The sequence below is a fragment of the Bactrocera dorsalis genome, chromosome 2 (assembly GCF_023373825.1).
Source record: "Bactrocera dorsalis isolate Fly_Bdor chromosome 2, ASM2337382v1, whole genome shotgun sequence".
In the NCBI taxonomy this organism is placed as follows: Eukaryota; Metazoa; Arthropoda; class Insecta; order Diptera; family Tephritidae; genus Bactrocera; species Bactrocera dorsalis.
The window spans coordinates 92220803-92241185 of NC_064304.1; the positions used below are offsets into that span (position 1 = coordinate 92220803).

Here is a 20383-nt window from a genome sequence, read left to right on the forward strand (position 1 = left end):
GTTTGCCACCAAGTTTGTATGTAAACACATAGAGGAAATCGTCAGAGACTCTAAAAAATGTATATGAGCCGCGAGAGGAGCTGAATTGATTGATAGTCCTTCAGTTTTTGAGATATTGTCTAGTAGACTTGGACTTGTCTTTTTCTCCCCAAAACGCTGCTCATTTCTCAGCATTCTGCAACCTACAAGGTGCGTTCCAAAATAAACAGGACTTAAAAAAAAAACAGAACAAATGGTTTTTTTCGGCGAAATGAATTTATTTTATGCAAAATAGTCTCCTTCTGCTTGAATACTACTTTTTGCGATGAAATTTCCGGTGATCACGGATTTTGATTGGCACACGTGCTGATCGCCATTTATGTCCTTAGCACCACTTTGAAAACGTCGAAACCACTTGTGCACTCTGCTACGGGATAGTCAATCATTGCCATAAACTTGTTTCATCAATTGAAATGTTTTAGAAAAAGTTTTACCAATTTTAAAATAAAATTTAATGTTGACTCTTTGTTCGAAGCTCATTTTCGAGTCGATAACACAAACATACTGACACTTAAAACGCAATAACTTCACTTCCAATCGATAAAATGTCATAAAATTCTCACTGAACAATCGACAAAGATTGCAGATTCTAACGTATGAGTCGGACATATAGATGGTGCCACCAGGGGCGCTAGGTTTAAAAAGTCCTGTTTACTTTGGAACACACCTTGTATGAAGTCAAGTCACTATTTTTTAACAAAAAAAAAAAGAATCAGTTTAGCAGCTTCTAGAGAGCGATATTCGTACTAATTTAGAATCTTTATTTAATTATTAGATGGCCACAAGGGTAGAAATCATGTCGACGAGAACTTTGCTTTTCTTCTCCTCTAATTCGAGGATGTATGACTCATATGAAATTTAATTAAAGGAGAACCGCACCAAGTACCTTGGGTAGTCGTGCCAGATACAGATAGACCTCTTCACTGAAAACTTACGCAATCACAATCGGTAGGACGACTACTAGGTGCAGAAGAATTTGCATACAGAAACTTTGGGCATAGCTCGGTGGGTAATGAAGGTTGGGCAAACACCGACTACATGACCCATATTTTAGCTGAGGTTTTTGCTATTGCGAAAGCCGCGCATACTACATAAAGGATGACTACTCCTCTGTGAACATTCAAATCATTCCTATCAATGATTATACAGCGTACAAACTGTCTTATATATTCAAATTTACTCACTTGAGCTTGAGCTCCAATGCATTAACTACATCCTTTCAAGTTTCAAGTATTTAAAGAAGAAATGGGCGTTCATCATTTTGTCTTTACATTAAGCTTACAATAATTTTAATTAAGTCTTAACTTCAGCATGATATACTTGTAGTTAAACGACTCACGTCTAGAAGAAAAACAATTTCTTTGTCATACAAAAATTGTAGAGACGAGTATAAAACTAAACAACAACTACATAAATATATCCTTACTACTTTTTCTATCTTCTTTTTGCAGACTTTCACTATCAACTTGTTTAAGGTGACACTAACTGCATGCACATGCATGTATATGTATATATATGATGATTTTGTATATGTGTGTGAGTGTGCGTGTATAGATTTCCTTCTAGGCGCACTTGCATAAATTAAAGTGTCTGAAACATTTTCTGTTAGACAACTATTTAAACATTTTATTATTATGTTGCTACGTAACGGTAAATGTGAACTTTTGCCGTGCAACAAAGCAACAAAATACTGTTGCTTACATTATCAGAGTTTACAAAGTTAGTCTGGTTACCTTACATGGAAGCTGAGTTGAGGTTTTGCAATTTATGCTCACAAATAACTCCATAGACATACACATGTACAGAGGTGTTCCAATGGATGTGTGTGCAAAGTGTAAGATTAGCTTGTAGATATACAGTTATTAAGCTTGAACTTAGAACTTTAACTACTAAAATTGGTCGATGTTCTTTGAAAGGATTTAAATTGTGTTTAATGAAAGACAAAAACGGAATATTGTCAATATAAAGCATATATTATATTATATGTATGTGTTAGACATTTGCTTTTCGAATACTAGGAAAAAGGTTAGTAACTTTAGATAAAAGCAGTGAATTGTATTTGTTGAAGTGTAGAAGGAAGGTTCATGTGGTCAAATGTTATAAAAATGGTGCTTTATTTCACAATTTAGTTACATTTTTGCCAGAAGTGTTGCTCAAACTTTTTTAACTCATCTGAAAATGGTTTTTGGAAAATCTTTATATACTATTGTGAGGAAAAATAGTAAGACTTTTGAATTTAATATGTATATGTTTAATATACGCTTGTCTTTTTGAAGTACATACAGTGCATTCGACGATTTTTCCGATGAGTGAAATTATTGAACAAAGGATTATTAAATTTTGTGTGTGGAATCAAATTTCTGGTGCTGAAACGTTCAGAATGTTGGAAAAGGCCTTAGGTGACAATTGTGTATAGCAAGCAAGTGATTTTGATTGGTACAAATTATTCAAACTGGGTCGAAGACGAGTTGACGACGAACCATGTCCAGGACGACTATCAACATCAAATGATGATCAACACGTCAATAAAGTAAAGGAATTGGTGCTTGAGAATCGATTATTAAAAGCAAGAGATCTTACCGGCATCGTTGGAGTATCGGAAAAATCAGTGAAAACCATTTTGAAAGATCATTTGGGCTTAAGGAAAGTGAAAGCACGATTGGTTCCAAAATCACAAAATTTTTTTGAAAAACAGCGTCTCGTTAACGTCTGTGAAACAATGCTTTCCGACTACAAGGATGCCATGAAACCTGCCAATGATTCTTAAATCATTGCTTCCGACCCCGAAACATACGATTAGTCAGCCGAATATCGTGACAAAAGTGGGCCGAGGCCGAAAAAACTCGTTAAAGCAGGTCAAAAATCAAGGTTATGTTGATAGCTTTTTCGATTATTTTTGACCAATATCGTGCCGCAACCATTGTATTCGGTTGATTTAGCTCCGTGTAACTTCTGGATGCTCATAAATAAACGTGAAACGCTGCGCACATTGAAGGCTATTCTCAAGATTGACTTTAACAACTTCTTTACAGTCTTACTATTTTTTTCTCATAACAGTATACTTTTCTGGCGATAACATCTTAATACACCAATATTGTTTATCCGACGAGTGACTTTTTTAGGTTTAGAATCAAAATAAAGTCATACGAAACCAAATCTGCAGGACAAAGTGGATTTCAAAGCAGTTTATAGCATAAGTCGACTAAATTGACAGTGGCTAAAAAATATAGTCAATTAATTCTTTAATATGGTTAATTAACTCCATGATTTGGTCAATTGCCTTCTTAATTTGGTTACTTAAATCCTTAACTTAGTTAATTAACTTCGTATTTTAGTTAATTGATGCAATAATTTAGTTAGTTAATTTCTTAATTAAGTTAATTAACTTGTTATTTGGTTAATTCAATCCTTCATAAGGTAATTATCTTTTTGGTTATAATTCTCCTTAATTTAGAAAATTAACTTCGTAATTGAGTTAATTAACTTTTAAATGTAGTTAACTAACTTCCAAATTCAGTCTATTAGCTTTAGTTTCTTTAATTATGTCAATTAACTACTTAATTTAGTTAATCGACTCCCAAATTTAGTTAATTGACTCGCAAATTTAGTCAATTAACTTCGTAATTGGGTTAATTAACTTTTAAATCTTGTTAAATAACTTCCAAATTTAGTCTATTAGCTTTAGCTTCCTTAATTATGTCAATTAACTACTTAATTTAGTTAATCGACTCCCATATTTAGTTAATTGACTTCCAAATTTAGTTAATTAACTTCTTAATTGGGTTAATTAACTTCTTAATTTAGTAATTTAGTTACTTAATTCAGTTAAATGGCTCATTGATTTAGACAATAGATTCATAAATTCGGTTAATTAATCTCTTAATATAGGCAAATAGCTATTAGCGTCTAAAACGCGTCAATGAGGTTCTGATCCTCCGTATGGTGATTTGTTCTCAGATTAATGATTTAAGTTTTCTAGATGCTCGCGAGTATCGAAAGATGCTTGCAAAATTAGCATTAAATTTTATATCTGTAAAATTCTGGCATAAGTCCATAAAACGTTTATTCAATTAACCTATTTAGCATTTAGATGACTTTGAATTCGTTCCAATAAATCTTTATTTGATGACTTTACATTATATCATCATATCAGTATCAGCTTATATTTTAAGGTTTTAATTGACTATTAAATTTTTTAAATGCAAATTTTCCAGCCGAACTGTCTGGTCGAAAAAAGTTTCACTTTCAACTACAAAATACAATTTACTTGTACAGCCCTCTGGTATATATGTATATTTGTAGGTATTTGTGCGTGTCAATTCCACTACGTGCCACAAATGTATTTTTTGTGGTTATTTAACAAGAATACCCGTGATTTAATTTAAGCAATAAATTCCAGATTGTTGCCAAAGTGCACTTTACTGCATGCAGCACGTAAACTCGTACATTGTAGGATAGCGAAAGTGAGAGAGAGCGAGAGGGTTGAAGTGAAAAACAAATAAGCCAGAAAAAGTGAGCTTGAAGTACAAAAAAAAAATCGTCAGCTGTATGAGGGGGAGAAGGGTAAGTGAAATTACTTTCGAACACGACACGGACACCTGTTGCAACATTTGCGCTAAAGAACCGCTCAGCAATGCATTTCGGATTGCTACCCTCTCTACTAACTCCTGCCTTACCGTGCCATCTACACACACCCACACATATATACGCGATTAGCTCATACAAACTTGCATACACGACGAGCACGAGCACTCGTGCTTTGCACCAGGGGCAACTACAAGTCAGTTGGGGTAAATAGAAACCAATAAATCAAAATTATTTGTAAGTGAAGAGCGAAATGACTCGAAGTGTTGCCACTTTTTCCTATGACTAGCACTTGCTACCCCCCCCCCACGTTAACGCTACGCTGGCGCTGCAACGAAGGCACCAATGCAGCTTGTTAATATTTTATTTTGTTGTTGTTGTTTAATTTTGTTCAGTTTTTACTTTTCATTTTTTCGCTTATTGACGGCTCGAGTTACAATTTTGTTATGCGCGTTGTTGTTGTGTTTTTTGTTGCTGCAGACAAGTGGAAAATTGTTGCAAATGCATGACTGAAAAAGTTCAGAAATAAAGTGTTGCTGCGAAGAAAAAGCTACCCAAGAAATGATTGAGCGTTTTCGCCGTCGCGGCATAAGGGAGGAGCGGCGAAATTTGTTGCAAATTGAATTAAATTGATAATTGATGAGGGGTAGTGGGCACGCCGTGCTGTTGCATGCAAGCAGCAAGTGTTGGCTGGAGTGTCGCTTACAGTGACTTGCCAGCTGACAAAGTGCTAATAAGTTGGAGCGCGCGCAAGCGTGTGGCGTAAGTTTGATGACGGGTCGCTTTTCGAGCGTTGACAGCGGATTTCAACTTCTTAATAATGCACGAGGTTATGGTAAATAATATTGTGAAGCACATATGTATATGTTAAATATACATTTATACAGTAATGCGATTATGTCCTCCAATAAATGTATACTCCGCTTAAATTGTTGCGTATACGCCATGTTGGGCTTTGATTGAATTTTACTCTCGCGTCTTTATTTTAGCTGCATGTTTTGCTTTTGGTTTTAGTGCAGCATAAAACATGCAAATATAATCAATAAATCTAAATAAGCATTCTTGGTAGCCTCACCAAACCAAATACTGGCCTTCCGCTCCCTTGGGTTATGCTGAGTATAAAACTATATATATGTATGCATATTATGCAAACACATCATCTTCGCATATATTCTCGTACAGAGGCGTGCGAAGAAATTACTTTAAGGAGATTACATTTCTAATATATACCACATACCATATATGTCACACCTGGATTCCAATACTATTGGGGGTTATTAATAGACAAGTGAGCTTTGTTATTTAACTCTGACTTTCTCTTTTCGGAAAACTTTAGATGTTAAGATAAGCATGCTTTTGTTTGTGTCCCTCTTTCACCATTCCTTAAAACTTATTGACTTTTGAGTAAAATTTATTTAAAATGGATAATCAAGTTCTTTTTGCTTCATAACACGTTCTAATCATAAGTCAATAAGTCATAAGGTAATCTAAAATATCTCTAAAAACTAGAAACTTGTTAAAATTTTGTTCTTCTTTGCATTAATACCAAATACTTTTGCTTTGGTTTTTGGAGGATGTTACAGTGGAAATATACGACTGTAACGATATCTTGTGACAAAATACGAAAAGACTTTTTCGACTACCAAAATACTTATGACTTTACGACCACAAAACATCACCCAAGGTGAATTTGGATTTATTATAAATTTTAAACCTTTTTATTTATTCCTGGTCCTGCATGTGAGCTATAAGCTTTCCTAAAATCTTGGGATAAATAACTTTCATAGTTATCTTAAATTTCAACAATAAGTACCCGTCATTATAGAACTCATAGTTCTAACTATTTATATTTTACAATATATTCACCAATGGCTAATAGGTTTCTCTTTGAACTTGAAGTTCCCTTTGTAGTCAATGCTTACTTTTCGGCATTATTTCTCAACATTTTACGCTGAGATATTCATTCCTCAATATCCAAAAGACCAAAGGCCCCTTATACCCCATTTTAAAAACGCCGCTGCACACTTGCATGCTGCTGCATTCAACGTATATATGTACGTAATATCTTTGCTTACTTCCATATGGACTTTCACAAATATTTACATATCTTGCTGGATTCCAATATGCGAGCTAATCGTTTCAATAACATCAATGGCATTCACTTGCGCGTGTACATATATGTGTGTGCGTATATTTACCTAAGACGGCGCATACTCACTACTATATACTATGTATGTATGTATGTACCTGCTGTGCCATACTGTTCTTGTGCACATCTTCACACACACTCTTGAGCTGTGCCGCCTTCGATCGTTTTCCGCTTAGGTGGAGTCCTTATGCACTTTAAGTGCCTTTGAATGCCAGCATCATTGTAATCGCCAACGGCGGCGTCGTCGACATCGGCATACTTGCAGTCAACGCTCCAGTCCTGCTACTCCTTGTTCGATTTCTTGTCCTCACTTCGCCAACCCAATATCGATAGGTCTGTTCAGCTATACAAAGTAATTTTGTCTAGTCGCCGTGTGGCAGTTAGCTGAAGGGCTCATGCAACAACTACAACATGTGTCGGCTTTGCTGAGTGAAATGCGGGCGGTTGTGGGTTTATGGCGGAAAATTGGCGCTAAATAGCTTTTCGATAGATACTCGTTGAAAAGATGTACAAATCGTATAAGCGTGTGTGTGTGTGTGTGTGTGAATGGATTATCGGAAGCCCGAGTTGCCACCTTAAGTGTAATTAAGTAAATACGCGTTTATGCAGTAATAGGATTTTATTTATGATGCTTTGGGGACACTATGGAGTATGAGTATGCATTTGAAGAATTTCACATCTGCAGTTGTGAGATTTACGCTATAATCTTCGTTAAAAGGAGTCTGCAGCAAATTTGCACATGTTCTTTTGTTCGTCGAGAGAGGACTTTACTTTTCAATTGCCTACTCAGTCCGAAGTAGCACCTGTTGGCAAGAGTAATCCTGCGTTGGATTTCCAGGCTGACATTGTTGGTGGTGTTTACGCTGGTTCCAAGATAGACGAAATTATCTACAACTTCAAAGTTATGACTGTCAACAGTGACGTGTGTGCCAAGTCGCGAGTGCGACGACTGTTTGTTTGATGACAGGAGATATTTCGTCTTGCCCTCGTTCACTGCCAGACCCATTTCTTTTGCTTCCTTGATATCAATATCATCGGCATACGCCAGCAGTTGTACACTCTTATAGAAGATGGTACCTTCTCTGTTGAGTTCTGCAGCTCGAACTATTTTCTCCAGCAGCAGATTGAAAAAGTCGCACGATAGGGAGTCGCCTTGTCTGAAACCTCGTTTGGTATCGAACGGCTCGGAGAGGTCCTTCCCGATCCTGACGGAGCTTTTCGTGTTGCTCAACGTCAGTTTACACAGCCGTATTAGTTTTGCGGGGATACCAAATTCAGACATCGCGGCATAAAGGCAGCTCCTTTTCGTGCTGTCGAAAGCAGCTTTGAAATCGACGAATAGGTGGTGAGTGTCGATTCTCCTTTCACGGGTCTTTTCCAAGATTTGGCACATGGTGAATATCTGGTCGGTTGTTGATTTACCAGGTCTGAAGAAACTGTTCAGATCGGATCACTATCAGTTTGTTGACGGTGGGCTTTCTTACAAACTGAACGATCAGATGTACGCGATTTTTTGTATTTGTGGGGTCTCCTTTTTTATGGATTGGGCATAGCACACTTAAATTCCAATCGTTGGGCATGCTTTCATCCGACCATATTTTGCAAAGAAGCTGATGCATGCTCCTTATCAGTTCTTCGCCGCCGTGTTTGAATAGCACGGCCGGCAATCCGTCGGCCCCTGCCGCTTTGTTGTTCTTCAATGTAATGGAACGTCTGCTCCATCGTCATCGATTGGGGAATCGGGTTCGCCTTCTCCTGGTGTTATGTGTTCACTGCCATTCAGCAGGCTGGAGAAGTGTTCCCTCCATAATTTTAGTATGCTTTGGACATCGGTAACTAGAATTACGTTAGCAAATATAAATTTCTAGATTCTTGCAGTTTAAGATTTACTCACGACTATGTTAATGTCCCTTAAATTTTTTGTATGTAAGGCATTTTAAATTTTTCATGCAACATGGCAACCCTGCTAATGCTATTTAATTTCCACTTCATTGTGCCAAAACAGCGATACAACTAAGTAAGGCACATGCACACACAAACGGCACGCAAACCGAACTTTAAGCTGCAGCGCTACTGTGTAAGACAACGTGTAACCCATACAACAGCAAACATACGTACAATTGGCCCACCCCCCACATGCACACAGCGAACGGTGCCAACGACACCAGCAGCCTTAGCATAGCCACGCTGTAAGGCAACATGCAACAGCACAAATCCAACGGCGGCAAGCGCTAACGCATGCAACGCGGGTGTGTTTTCATCTCAAACTACAATTAAATGCACAAATACGCCTAAACACAAGCATTTAGCCTACACGTGTGCACGCGCCCACTCTGCTCTGTGTGTGTATATGCCTGTGTACATACATGCATGCACAATTCACTGTGCGCCCACAGTTTCAGAACGCTTTGTAGCAGTTTACAAGCGGTGCGCTAATGGTCGGCCGCACGGTCGCTCGGTCGGTCGGTTGTTATTGTTTCGCCTGCGTGTCTGTGTTCAGTGCATTCGTGCATTGCTTGTTAGCCAACATATTTCTTTGTTGCAATTCGAGTTGCCAGTGAAATGTTGCCGGCTGGCCGCCTAGAACGTTGCGCGCCATCGTCTCGGTCTAAAGCCGCCGCTGCCGCTGCATCAGCGACGGGCGATTGCAACTTCGGTGCGCTTTGGTGGTTCTGGTGGTCGACGCTGCACTTTGCCGCCATACTTGATGCGCTGCGGCCGGCCAGTGAGCGGCGTTTACGTTTGCGCCAACGTCAGCGCGCACGCCAGCGGCAGCGTCAAGAAGGGCGCCAACATTGTCTCTCAATTAAGTCCGCCATATGCAGTAAGTTACAAATTGCTGGCGCTTTATTAGGTTATTATTGTTGGTAGTAGACCGGTCATTGCCGCTGCGGCGCGTACGCCACTCCAAAACGACTTCGCTGCGCGTTGCACTGCCAAGCAAGTGAAGAGTGTTTGCGCGTTATTTTGTTTGCCGCCAGTGCTTTGTCGCCTATGTCGTTATCGCTGTCGTTGCCGTCGACGTTATCGACTCGCAATTTTCCGCCTGCAGTTTTCCAGTTGAATTTCCATTTTCAATTTTCAGTTTCGGTTTTGGTTTCGGTTTCGTTGAATCGCTGGCGCATTACACGCTTGAATGCTTCGTCCGTCCAATTGACGTGTAACGGAATTTCGCTGTCATCTGCTATGTTTGCTCCACACACGGCCACGCTGCGTCTTTGTGTCTAATTCGTGCGCGCAGTGCGTTTAGTGAATGTCGTCGAACTGTGCGCGTATGGTGAGTTGTTGTTTCGAAACGCTTCAATTTGTTCGCGTTAATATGACGCTCGTGTTCTTTTATTACTGTGCGTAAATAAACTGTGTATCCGGCTGAATGTACCTACAGATAAAACGTGTGATTTACGGCGAAAATTTCGGTTTGATTTTTATACTCGAAATATTTGCGAAATGCATTCATCGATTTGTGTATGTTCGCATTTGCGTGTGTATGTGTGAGTTGATATTAGTATTTGCATTGTTTTGTCAAAATAAACAACCGTTAACGCCAATAAGCTGAGTCACAGCGGAATTTTCAACGATTGTCGGTTGTTTGGCTTGTATCGCATCACATCGCATCGCATCACTTCAAACGCTTAAAATCAACGACTTCCTGTTTGTTCTCTAAACATCTGCCGCATCGTAAATGTTTTAATATCAAAAAAGTATGACACAGTCGTCCCCGTCACTGCTATTGTTGCTGCTGTTGTGTATAATATATTTTTTTTAATGATTTTTTACATTCGTGCTAAGATTAGGTTTCCTCATTGCTGAGGCTCGTCACCATCCCAACTAATGGCGACTATAGTAACAACTAAGTAACTGAAATGTCTTCTGACCAGTGTTGCCGCAAAAATATAAAATAAACGACATTCGCAAAATACTTTATGGAATCGCCTACCTTTAGCTGAAACTTCTCATCAAAGTAATATCGGAACAGCGTTCCAAAGAATATATGTTCATAAATATAGCTAACCGTTGGTACTTCGTTGGAAGTTTGGACGAATTTCTATTCCTTATAGATGTATCTTATTTCCAAAAAAGTGGCACTACAACTCAGCTCTAGCAAATTTTGTTTCTTTTGTGCTAAAATCGAGAGATTACGCATCGATTTTCGAATAGACATTATCCTTCTATATACACTCCTCGTTTTTTAGTAGTACTTGGGAAACATTTTTAAGGCCTAGCAGTTTTGCTTGGGTTCGATTCGGTAGGTTGGAAAATTCGGATAGTTTTGCTACTGAACCGAAAAATTGCTTAATACAACTTGAACGGGCGCTCTTGATGCTAACAATGCTCGCTGAATACTCTTTTCTCTTGTTTCATAGATCGAGACCTTTTGAGGAAATGAAAGGAAGATGTTTAGTTGCTCAGAGAACGCACAGTGCTTCCACACGGTTCCATGGACCGGTTTGGACCACTGGGTATTTATTCAATTTCAAATCTGAGTTTAACTTTCATATGACAGTTCGAGGGAAGAGGGAAACAGAGTAAGCTGTGTAGTTGCTCAGACAACACACAGTGCTTCCTTAACGGACCGTTTTGAAGCAGTGTATGCTTATTGAGGAACTAACCGTCTTACTCGCTTGAATTTGTATTGTTATCGCTCCTTATATGAATCATACATTGGAACGTGACGAGTGTTACGGGCTTACATGGGTTTCCTCGGGTAAAAACAGCCTTTTTGCAACAATTTTTTCTAATATAAAAATGAAATATTTTATCAGAATTTTTTGTTATTACAAACATACACTATTAACAAAAACATTGCGACGTCATTTCCGGTGGCCTTTCGGAAATAAGATGCCCCCGCGTCTTAACTCCTTAAAATAAAAAAAATACGTGTTCAAACCTTAGAACTTGGACGAAGGAAGAAAACGGAAATTTGGGTTTTTGGTAGACATTTTTGCAAAAAACTTTTGCGACTTTTTTTCGTCTAGGTCTTTAAGAATTTTATCTCAACGACCTGTGCAAAATTTCATGAAGATCGGTTTAGTAGTTCTTGAGAAATCTTGCCAACCGACTTCAAAACAGTTTTGAGAAAAACGCGTTTAAAAACGGCGCACTTAGCCCAGCTAACCTCGAGCGCACAAGTTCTCAAGGCTGTATCTCCGAAACTATTACTCGGATGAACTTGAAAATTTAGGATAATATTCTAGAGCTCTTGTAGAATTTAATAAGAGAATCGACAAACATCGATATTTTGAAACCCGTAAACCTATGTAGTCCATTAAAAAAGCAAATTTTATTAATTTAAAAAAGCTCTTGAACTACCAACTTGCTTCTTGCTTCTTATCAGCATATATACTATATCATATTTCTATAAGTTTTGAAAATATTTTTTTTTTTATTTAAAAACCCAAATTGGCATTTTTTCATATAGAAAAAAGATTTCAATTATGTAAAGTCAATCAGAAAATTTTGAAGCTTACTCGCGACATTTCCTTGGTTTTGTTGAAACAGACAATTTATTATTTTGCATCCTACATTGTATTTTTTCCATTAGTTATTAACGTAAAATAAATAAATAAAAACTATTCGGTTGCGTTCGTTAAAAGCATTGCTTAGTCAGCAAAGTACCTTTTTGTTTATTTTCTTAAAGACACAAGTATTAATGTTTCGAATTTGTTTTCCCGCTTGGCTACCTGCGTTGCATTTTGTCATTGTAAAATATTGCATAAATAAATACAAATTCCCAATAAATCTTCAATAACAGCAGTGTCTGATATTTTAAAATCTAAAATGGGCAGCTGACAAACATATGTGTCCAAAATATACACATTGCTTTCTTCAGTATATATAATACTTATAGATAAATAAATTTTCAAATATTTTTCCTAACCACTTTCTTTAGAGAATGACATGTTAGCAGCCCAAAGATGGCTGTTTCCGTATTGCTGCCGAAACGCATTGAAATATGCAGATAAGAAGAAAGCAGAAATAATTTTTTTGAACTGTAGTTTTAACTTAACTCCTTTTTTGCGGCTTCAAATCCGAGTTGAATATTTTATTTTAATTTGAAAGAAAACCAAGTAGTGAAGAGTTCTTAGTAAGTAAGTAGCTTAGATTTGTTGAATTGCCATATGTAAGTTATTTTTAGCAAAGCTTTTTATATCTAAATGGCTTACAGTAGTCTTCGATTCGCCACTGCTCTGTTCGCTAAGGTTGAGCCCTGCTCTTTTGTCAATTTTTTTTTTATGAGAACCACAATAAAGTTGATTTGAATACAAAAATGTATGAGTATGTTAATAAATTGTTACATTCGTTGCCATTTTGTCTCCAATTGATTATACCAGTTTATGCGACTTATACCAGTTGCTTGTTCGAGTCATTATTATTCATTACAGTTAATGTGAATATAATAAGATATTTGCATATCTCGGTAAAGCTAAGTGACCTTCTGCATTCTATCTCATTTAGTTTATACCAGTTTAAGCGGTTTATACCAGCCGTTTGTTCGATTCGTTCATCTTCAAGCTGTTGTAAATCGAATGCAGTTTCTAACTGAATGAAAATTCATATTCCAGCAATTCTTTTACGCTTAAAGTCCTAACTAGAAACTGTGAAGAAGCAAATTCTAATGTAGCTGCATAAAACACTAGGATCACTCGTATTTTCGTTCTATCCTATGTCACATGTATCAGAAATGTTTACGACAATATTTATTGCTGAAATTTACAATGAGGAAATGTTGCGAACATTTTTTCCATTGTGTGCTCTCCTTTTGGTGCAATACCTGAAAGGCATGTGAAAATATAACCATATTGCGTTTTACTTTAAAAATTGCTGAATTTTATATTTATTACCGGTTATAAATGAGCATTTAATTCTTTTGTTTATATTATTATTTTTTTTGTGGCAAGCATTTAAAATTTAATTAGGACTATTTAATGCGGTCGCAATTCAATTTGGCAGTCGGAATATGAGCAACCATTAAAATTTTTCCACAAGTATATGAATCGTTAACACTAAGTGCGTGGCAATGGAGTTATGAGCCGTTGAATGGGTTTTTGATTGGGTTGTAATTTGCATAAACGTGCAAAGGAAATTGCTGTAATTTAGGGCAACGAATTTAACTTATTGCACCTTTGTTTCAAGGTTAAGTACTAATTATGACAATCAATAATGAAAATGAATGGCACAAATATTTAAGAAAATGGTATAAATAAAATACGAAAATATGTGTTCTATTTTATAGGCTAAGCTGTCTAGTATTATGTAAGATTAGTGTGTTTAGCGTAGGCACCCATAGAGGATCTTTTGGGGGTATTTTTCAATTATATACAATTAATAAATTAAATCGTTTTGGATACTTAAATTTTCGACTATTTACGCTAGTGGAATTCATGCGATCATTCTGGTTGTTATTCAACAAGTCGAAGTAGTTTCAAATGGTCGGTTAAAAAGGGAAACGCTTGGTCGCCAGACCGCAGTCTGCCGCATTTAAACTATCATTGTGCTCCCAGGTGCTAACCAAATCAAGCTTTATCCAGCAACTCAGTGGGTCCATATTATATTTTATGGTAGCGCTTACACCAAACAGCAAAAGTAATCAATAAACTCGAGTTTGTGAAAAAATTTGCAGGCACTTCGTACAAAATTTCGTACAATTAAGATGTTTAGGATCTTTTAACATTCAATTTCTATCATTTCAAATCTAAAATTAATGTTAATTAAGTGCAATGAGGATCGGCATGTCAATGGTAGCGGTAATAGCCACATCTTTCGTCTTTTACCGTCTTTTTATTATTGCACGTGTATTTAGCTATTCACGTTTATTAAGTGTTTAAGCAAAATTAGTGCTGTGTTTATGCAAAATTTTGTTCGCACATTTCTTCAAATTAAACTCACATATTCACACAATAGCTGGAGTGAAAGAAAAAAAGAGAAATTTGAATGAAATGCAAACACTTTCCAAGCGCTTAAAGGGTGTATGAGATTTTGTGCAAACAAAGTCCATAGAAATTAAAAACGACTAAAAAACACGCTTACAAACAAAACAAAAACAGAACAAGCGAAATACGTGAATAATAAATATATTGCCAAAGTAGAAAAAACATAAGTGAAAGCGAAAACGTTTTCAAAGCAATCGAATTCAAGTGAAATGAACTCAAATGGACGCGCAAAGCGAGTGGAACGAACCAACAGAACGATAGGGCAAGGTAGCGGCGACATGGTAGTGGAAAATCATTGGCTGTTGCCGGTGCAATAAACAAAATTAAAGCCAAAATATACATACATTCCTCAGTATATGGGTATGTAGCAATATGTAGGCAATGCGACTATGAACACATTAGGGTGGTCCGTTGGTTAGGAGAAAATGCAATTGACTGACTTCCCATAGCGTGTCTATCAAATTGAGACTTATGCAAGTTTACTGCAGAAAATAATCTTTGAAGTGTTGCCACCTATTTAAAAATTTAAAACTGTTATTGTTAATTTGTTGATAATACTGGAATGTTTCGTTGTGCGTAGCGAATTAAAAGTACTTACTTAAAAATGCTAAATTATCTTTAAAAATGGTTGCCACCTGTTAGCAATTGCTAAGATAAATAAAGTATTACCATATGAGCAACCAAATTTATAGGTAAAAGAAAAAAATTCTATCTAAATTAGTTAGCTATGTTTAAAATTTATTTAAAGGGTTGCCACCTGTTAGCAATTGATAAGCTAACTAAAGTATTACTATATAAGCATAAGAGTAACCAACTAAATAGGTAAAAGAAGAATATCTGCTAGAGTTGTTTAACTATGTTATACTATTTTTTTAAAGGGTTGCCACCTGTTAGCAATTGGTAAGTTAAATAAAGTATTACCTTATTACCATATGAGCTTAAAAACAAATAGGGAAAAGAATTTTATTGCTTTGCCATTTATCTATCAGGGTTGCCACCTGTTAGAAATTTAGGTGTTGTTATTGGTTCCGCGATCGGTAACAAAAATCCAGCGAAAGCAACTTAAAATTGTTAACAAAATTTATTTTTTCTCTTTCGCTCCACCCTAAACCAAAAACATAATTGTAAAGAACAGAACAGAGGCACAAGAAAAAGAAAAAAATTCCTGGATGAGTGATTCGTCTACAAAAGAAATAGCCTGAAAAAACATTTCACTTCGACCAACTGACTGACTGACTGACTGAGTGACTGATTGACAGGCCGGCAGACGGACGCCCAGTAAATGTCAGTCAAGTGGGCTTGATATTTGTATTATATTGAAGATACATTGAAATGGAAAAATAACAGCCTCGGTGGGCGCAGATCAACGCTAACAGACGATCAGTGACGGATAAGTGAAAATGCCAAATGCGTAATGAGTTTGACGGCTGCAAGCTTTGCAATTAAGAATAATAAAAAAGTACAGTAAACACTGCCTAAACACAACTGTTTGAAATGAAGAATCAGCGATAAATTCTAGCGTACTTGAAACTATACACACGCAGTTAGACAAAGTGTCTGCTAATGAGAAAACTTACGAATACGAATAATAACAATAATAACAACAACCGAAGCAATGCCAGCAAGAGGCAAAACTCGCGAATGCTGCTTAGTAAACAGCATTACAACAGCGCCCAAACAGCGCACAGAAGATATGCCGCGTGGCACTGGTTGGGGGTCACTCGGTGTTGGGCGCAGTTGGGCCAACGCGTTCATTGGCTTTAGTGGCTGTCAGAGAACGCGCACAGCTGATTGAGTTCATGTGGCGCGGAAGGTTTACGAGCGCGCGCCTGTGTGTGTGCGTGCTTGCGGTGGCGTTCATATATTATATAATGTTGTCGGGTCGACGTTGCGCTATGTATGGGTTGCTGTCAGCGCTATTAAAGCCCCCCTGTTTCCGCCATCTTTATGTGCCGCCCATGCACTGCCAATACAAATCGATACGAATTAACGAATTCGTTCGCAATTTTCAATTTTTCAAAACAAAAAACGTAAAATAAACGCGCACACACAAGAGAATCCAAAACAAAGAAAAGTGTGTAGAAGAAAACGGTATAGAAAAAACACAAGACGACGCGCCAAGCAAAGGCGGAGAGATGGAGAAGCGCAGGGGGACAGGCCGCGCTAAACGCGCTGAACGCGCATTGTTAACGCTTTGCGGCGCTGAAGTAACGAGCGCACCAAGCCCCACAACTAGACACAAACGCCATTCAACACCACAGCCGAGAGCAGTGCACGCGTCAGCAAGTTTGTTTGTTGACGAAGCTCCCACCGTCTGGTGACTGCCAATATCAGTGGTATCGGCCAAATCGATGGCGACAGCATTGGCGTTGCAGTGTGCTATTGATGTTGAATTTGATGATGCCGTCACCCGCGTTGTGGTGACGATGACAACAACAACAGCTACAGCAACAACACTAAAACATAACAACAGCAATAGTGGCAGTGCAGTGACAGCAACAGCATCGACGACGGCGACTGTGACGGCACCAAGCGGATTCCGGCTTAACTAACTGCCGGGCAGCGGTGCTCTAAATACGCGAGTGACACGCGATGCAAGCTGGAAAAGTGCATTGATTAATTGAGAAAATTGTGTAGAAAGTTTTTTAGTGAATTACCAAAGAATTGTGCAATAAGTACGCTAACGTGCGAGAGCTAGCGCGCTGCCATGAAAAGTCTTGCAGAATAATTAAAAATATTTTTTACAGCAAATTCAATAATATTCAAGTGTGTGTGTATAACAATATTAATATTGGGTAATGAAGTGGCGTTCAGTGAAAAAATTTCAATTGAAATTCGCTGAAAATTCATCAAAAAATCAAAAAAAAAAAATTGAATTGTGCAAAACATATAAATATAGTTGGTGTCAAATGCTGCGCTTTCAGCTTTTTGTAGTGCCACCAATTTAATTTGAAAAAATTCATAATATTCGTTGTTATATAATAAGAAATTCGTTTTTTAATGAGGGAGCTGCTGTTTTAAATTAACAAATCAATTACAAGTGATTATGAAGTGAGCTTTTTTATTGAAGACTTTTGAAATAAAAATTTTATAAATTAAAGTAAAGCAATAATTACAATGAAATAAAGTACAATATGTTAGATTAAATTAAAACAAAATTTAATAAAAAGATATAATGAAATAAAATAAATAAAATAAAATAAAATAAAATAAAATTAAATAAAATAAAATAAAATAAAATAAAATATAATAAAATGAAATAAAATAAAATAAAAAAAAATAAAATTAAACAAAATAAAATAAATAAAAAAAATAAAATTAAGCAAAATAAAATAAAATAAAAAATTAAATAAATTAAAATGAAAGAAAATAAAATAAAATAAAATAAAAAAATAAAATTAAACAAAATAAAATAAAATAAAATAAAATAAAATAAAATAAAATATAATAAAATAAAGTAAAAAAAAATAAAAAAATAAATAAAATAAAAACAAAAAAAAAAATAAAATTAAAAAAAAAAAAATAAAAATATTTATAATCCAGAGACCAGATAAATGTACTATGAAATATAATCTCTTTTAAAAAATTAATTTTGGAAAAAAATTTGGAAACGTTGTTTCATATCCGTATTCTTACATCATACATAGCTGCTAATAGAGTTCTTCCAAGTACTTTAGGCAATGTGATTATGAGATCATAACTGTATTGTGGGCTTCGGCCATACTCAATAACTACCATAGTCATTAGGAGAAGAAATAATTTTCCAGCATTTTGTTGTTATTGTTAATTTTTAAATTTAAATTTTTTTCTTCCAAAATATTTTTGAGTGCGCTGCATATGTTTTTACAGATTTCTGCGGTTAAAAGTCCGTGTGCCTTCATTGCTTTAAGTAGCATTAGCTTTCGTTAAAGAAAACAGTCTCGAAAAATAAAACGGAGTTCTGAATGAGATGAGATGAGAGATATACCAATATATGTATACTAGGATAGGTCCAAAAAACGAAACTCTTGTTTTCGCTTGGTACTCTGAAAAATAGTTAGGCAGTTTCATACAAATCTATGAGTTTTCAGATTTATGATAATTTTTTCCTTCATTGAGTTATAAAATTCATAAAAAAATACTATTTGCGCTGGGTATATTAAATCTCCATAGTTTTGTTTCAGTTACAGTCGATTAGGGGGATTTCAGAAACCGGTTACTGCACGCTTCTAATTTTTTATGAAGAAAAAATCAAGGCAGTCCAAAACTAAAATAATTTTAATAATATTTTTAGAGCAAAAAACTAAGAAGTTACTAAAAACCAAAATTAAGAAAAAACTTACGGATCTATAATTATATATTTTTTTAGAAACTCTGCAAAACTACACGAGCTGAGTTTTGTAAATAAATCTAGAAAGACTACAAAAAATATGTTGTTGAAGCTCAATTGCTTCGAAAAAAGTTAATAAACCAAAACTGTATGAAAAATGAGAAAATAGTAAATATTCTAAGTGTAATCTGAAGTAAAAACAAGTAAAAAAGAAAACCAAGAAAAAAATAAATATTATTTTAAAATAAAAAAATATGTAAAGGAAATGTGAGATTTAATCCTCTTTTGAAAGTTAATTGTGTGTGTAAGTTAAAGCTTTAATATAAAAAGAGTATGTAAATTATATAATTAAAAAATATAAATATTTTTTATAAAAATATATCATATTAAATAAAATACAATCTCCTAAATATAGACCAAAAATAAGTGTACTTTAATTATAATAATGAATTTTAATTATAACAAAAAAGCATGCAATCCAAAAAATTAATAATAAAAAACTAAAGAAAAAACGTAATAAAAAAATTTAGTGGCAAACAAATCTGTTTAAATTCTGTGAATTGTTATTTAACAACAATAAAGTGTAAAAAAATTGAATGCTGTGATATTTGGTCATTGAAGTGATGCGATCACGCGATGTACATAGGTGTTTAAAACATCATTTGCGAATTCAATTAATGTTATATAATTTAAAATGTTTTCGTGCAATTAATCCCAAGTGAGGTGACAGCCTAACGCAATTGATTGTTTAACTAAGTGATATACAAAAATATATGTATATGTAAAGTACTGCCCACATACGCTCGCCTCTTGGAGTACAAACACTCCACACTTCACACAGCGCAACAGCGGGCACATACTGCGGCGACAAGCGGACGACGCGGCCTAGCGGAGCGACAGTTGGCGGTGAAAACGTGTCATGCATTGGCTCGATGGCAGCATTTCGCTGGATGAAAATTTAATTAGTGGACGCGTCAGCGGCGGCAGTAACGGTGAAAATAGCGACAGCAATCAAAGTAAAACATCGTTGAAAGCAAGTAGGTTGCGTTGCGCTCCGGTGACATTTTAGGGGTGCCGCTTGTGTAACGAACTCCCCTCCACGCATTGTGGGTTTTGCATTTCAATTTCGATTTCGTTTTCGATTTCAATTACACTATCTCAATGCACACTCAACTTATTTACATATGTAACACTTGTTTACATGCTATTTCAAATGTGTACATATGTATGCTGATATGTGCGTGCATTTGTAATGACAATGCAAATTGCCAGCGAAGCGAACTCACGAACATTTGATTTTTATTGAATTTAAATATATATGCATGTGTATGGTTTTCAAAGCGGGTTGATTTGGCAGGAGCCAGAAAAAAC

The 20383-nt window shown here is 35.9% G+C and overlaps 1 protein-coding gene across 8 annotated transcripts in view; it reads left to right on the forward strand.

Annotated features, from left to right (window-relative positions):
* The first annotated feature begins 9222 nt into the window (after window positions 1-9222).
* The window catches only part of LOC105230215 (uncharacterized), a 67978-nt gene continuing 56817 nt past the window's right edge, over window positions 9223-20383 (forward strand). Inside the window, exons 1-2 of one of the 8 annotated variants that reach the window (XM_049449025.1) lie at window positions 9660-10263; window positions 19732-20049. In XM_049449025.1, coding sequence (XP_049304982.1) covers window positions 19932-20049 — 118 coding nt within the window. In that variant the 5' untranslated portion in view covers window positions 9660-10263; window positions 19732-19931. Of the gene's footprint in view, window positions 9597-9659; window positions 10264-18203; window positions 20050-20383 lie in introns of those variants that run through there. The other 7 variants (XM_049449026.1, XM_049449023.1, XM_049449033.1 and 4 more) reach the window with 7 other exon arrangements.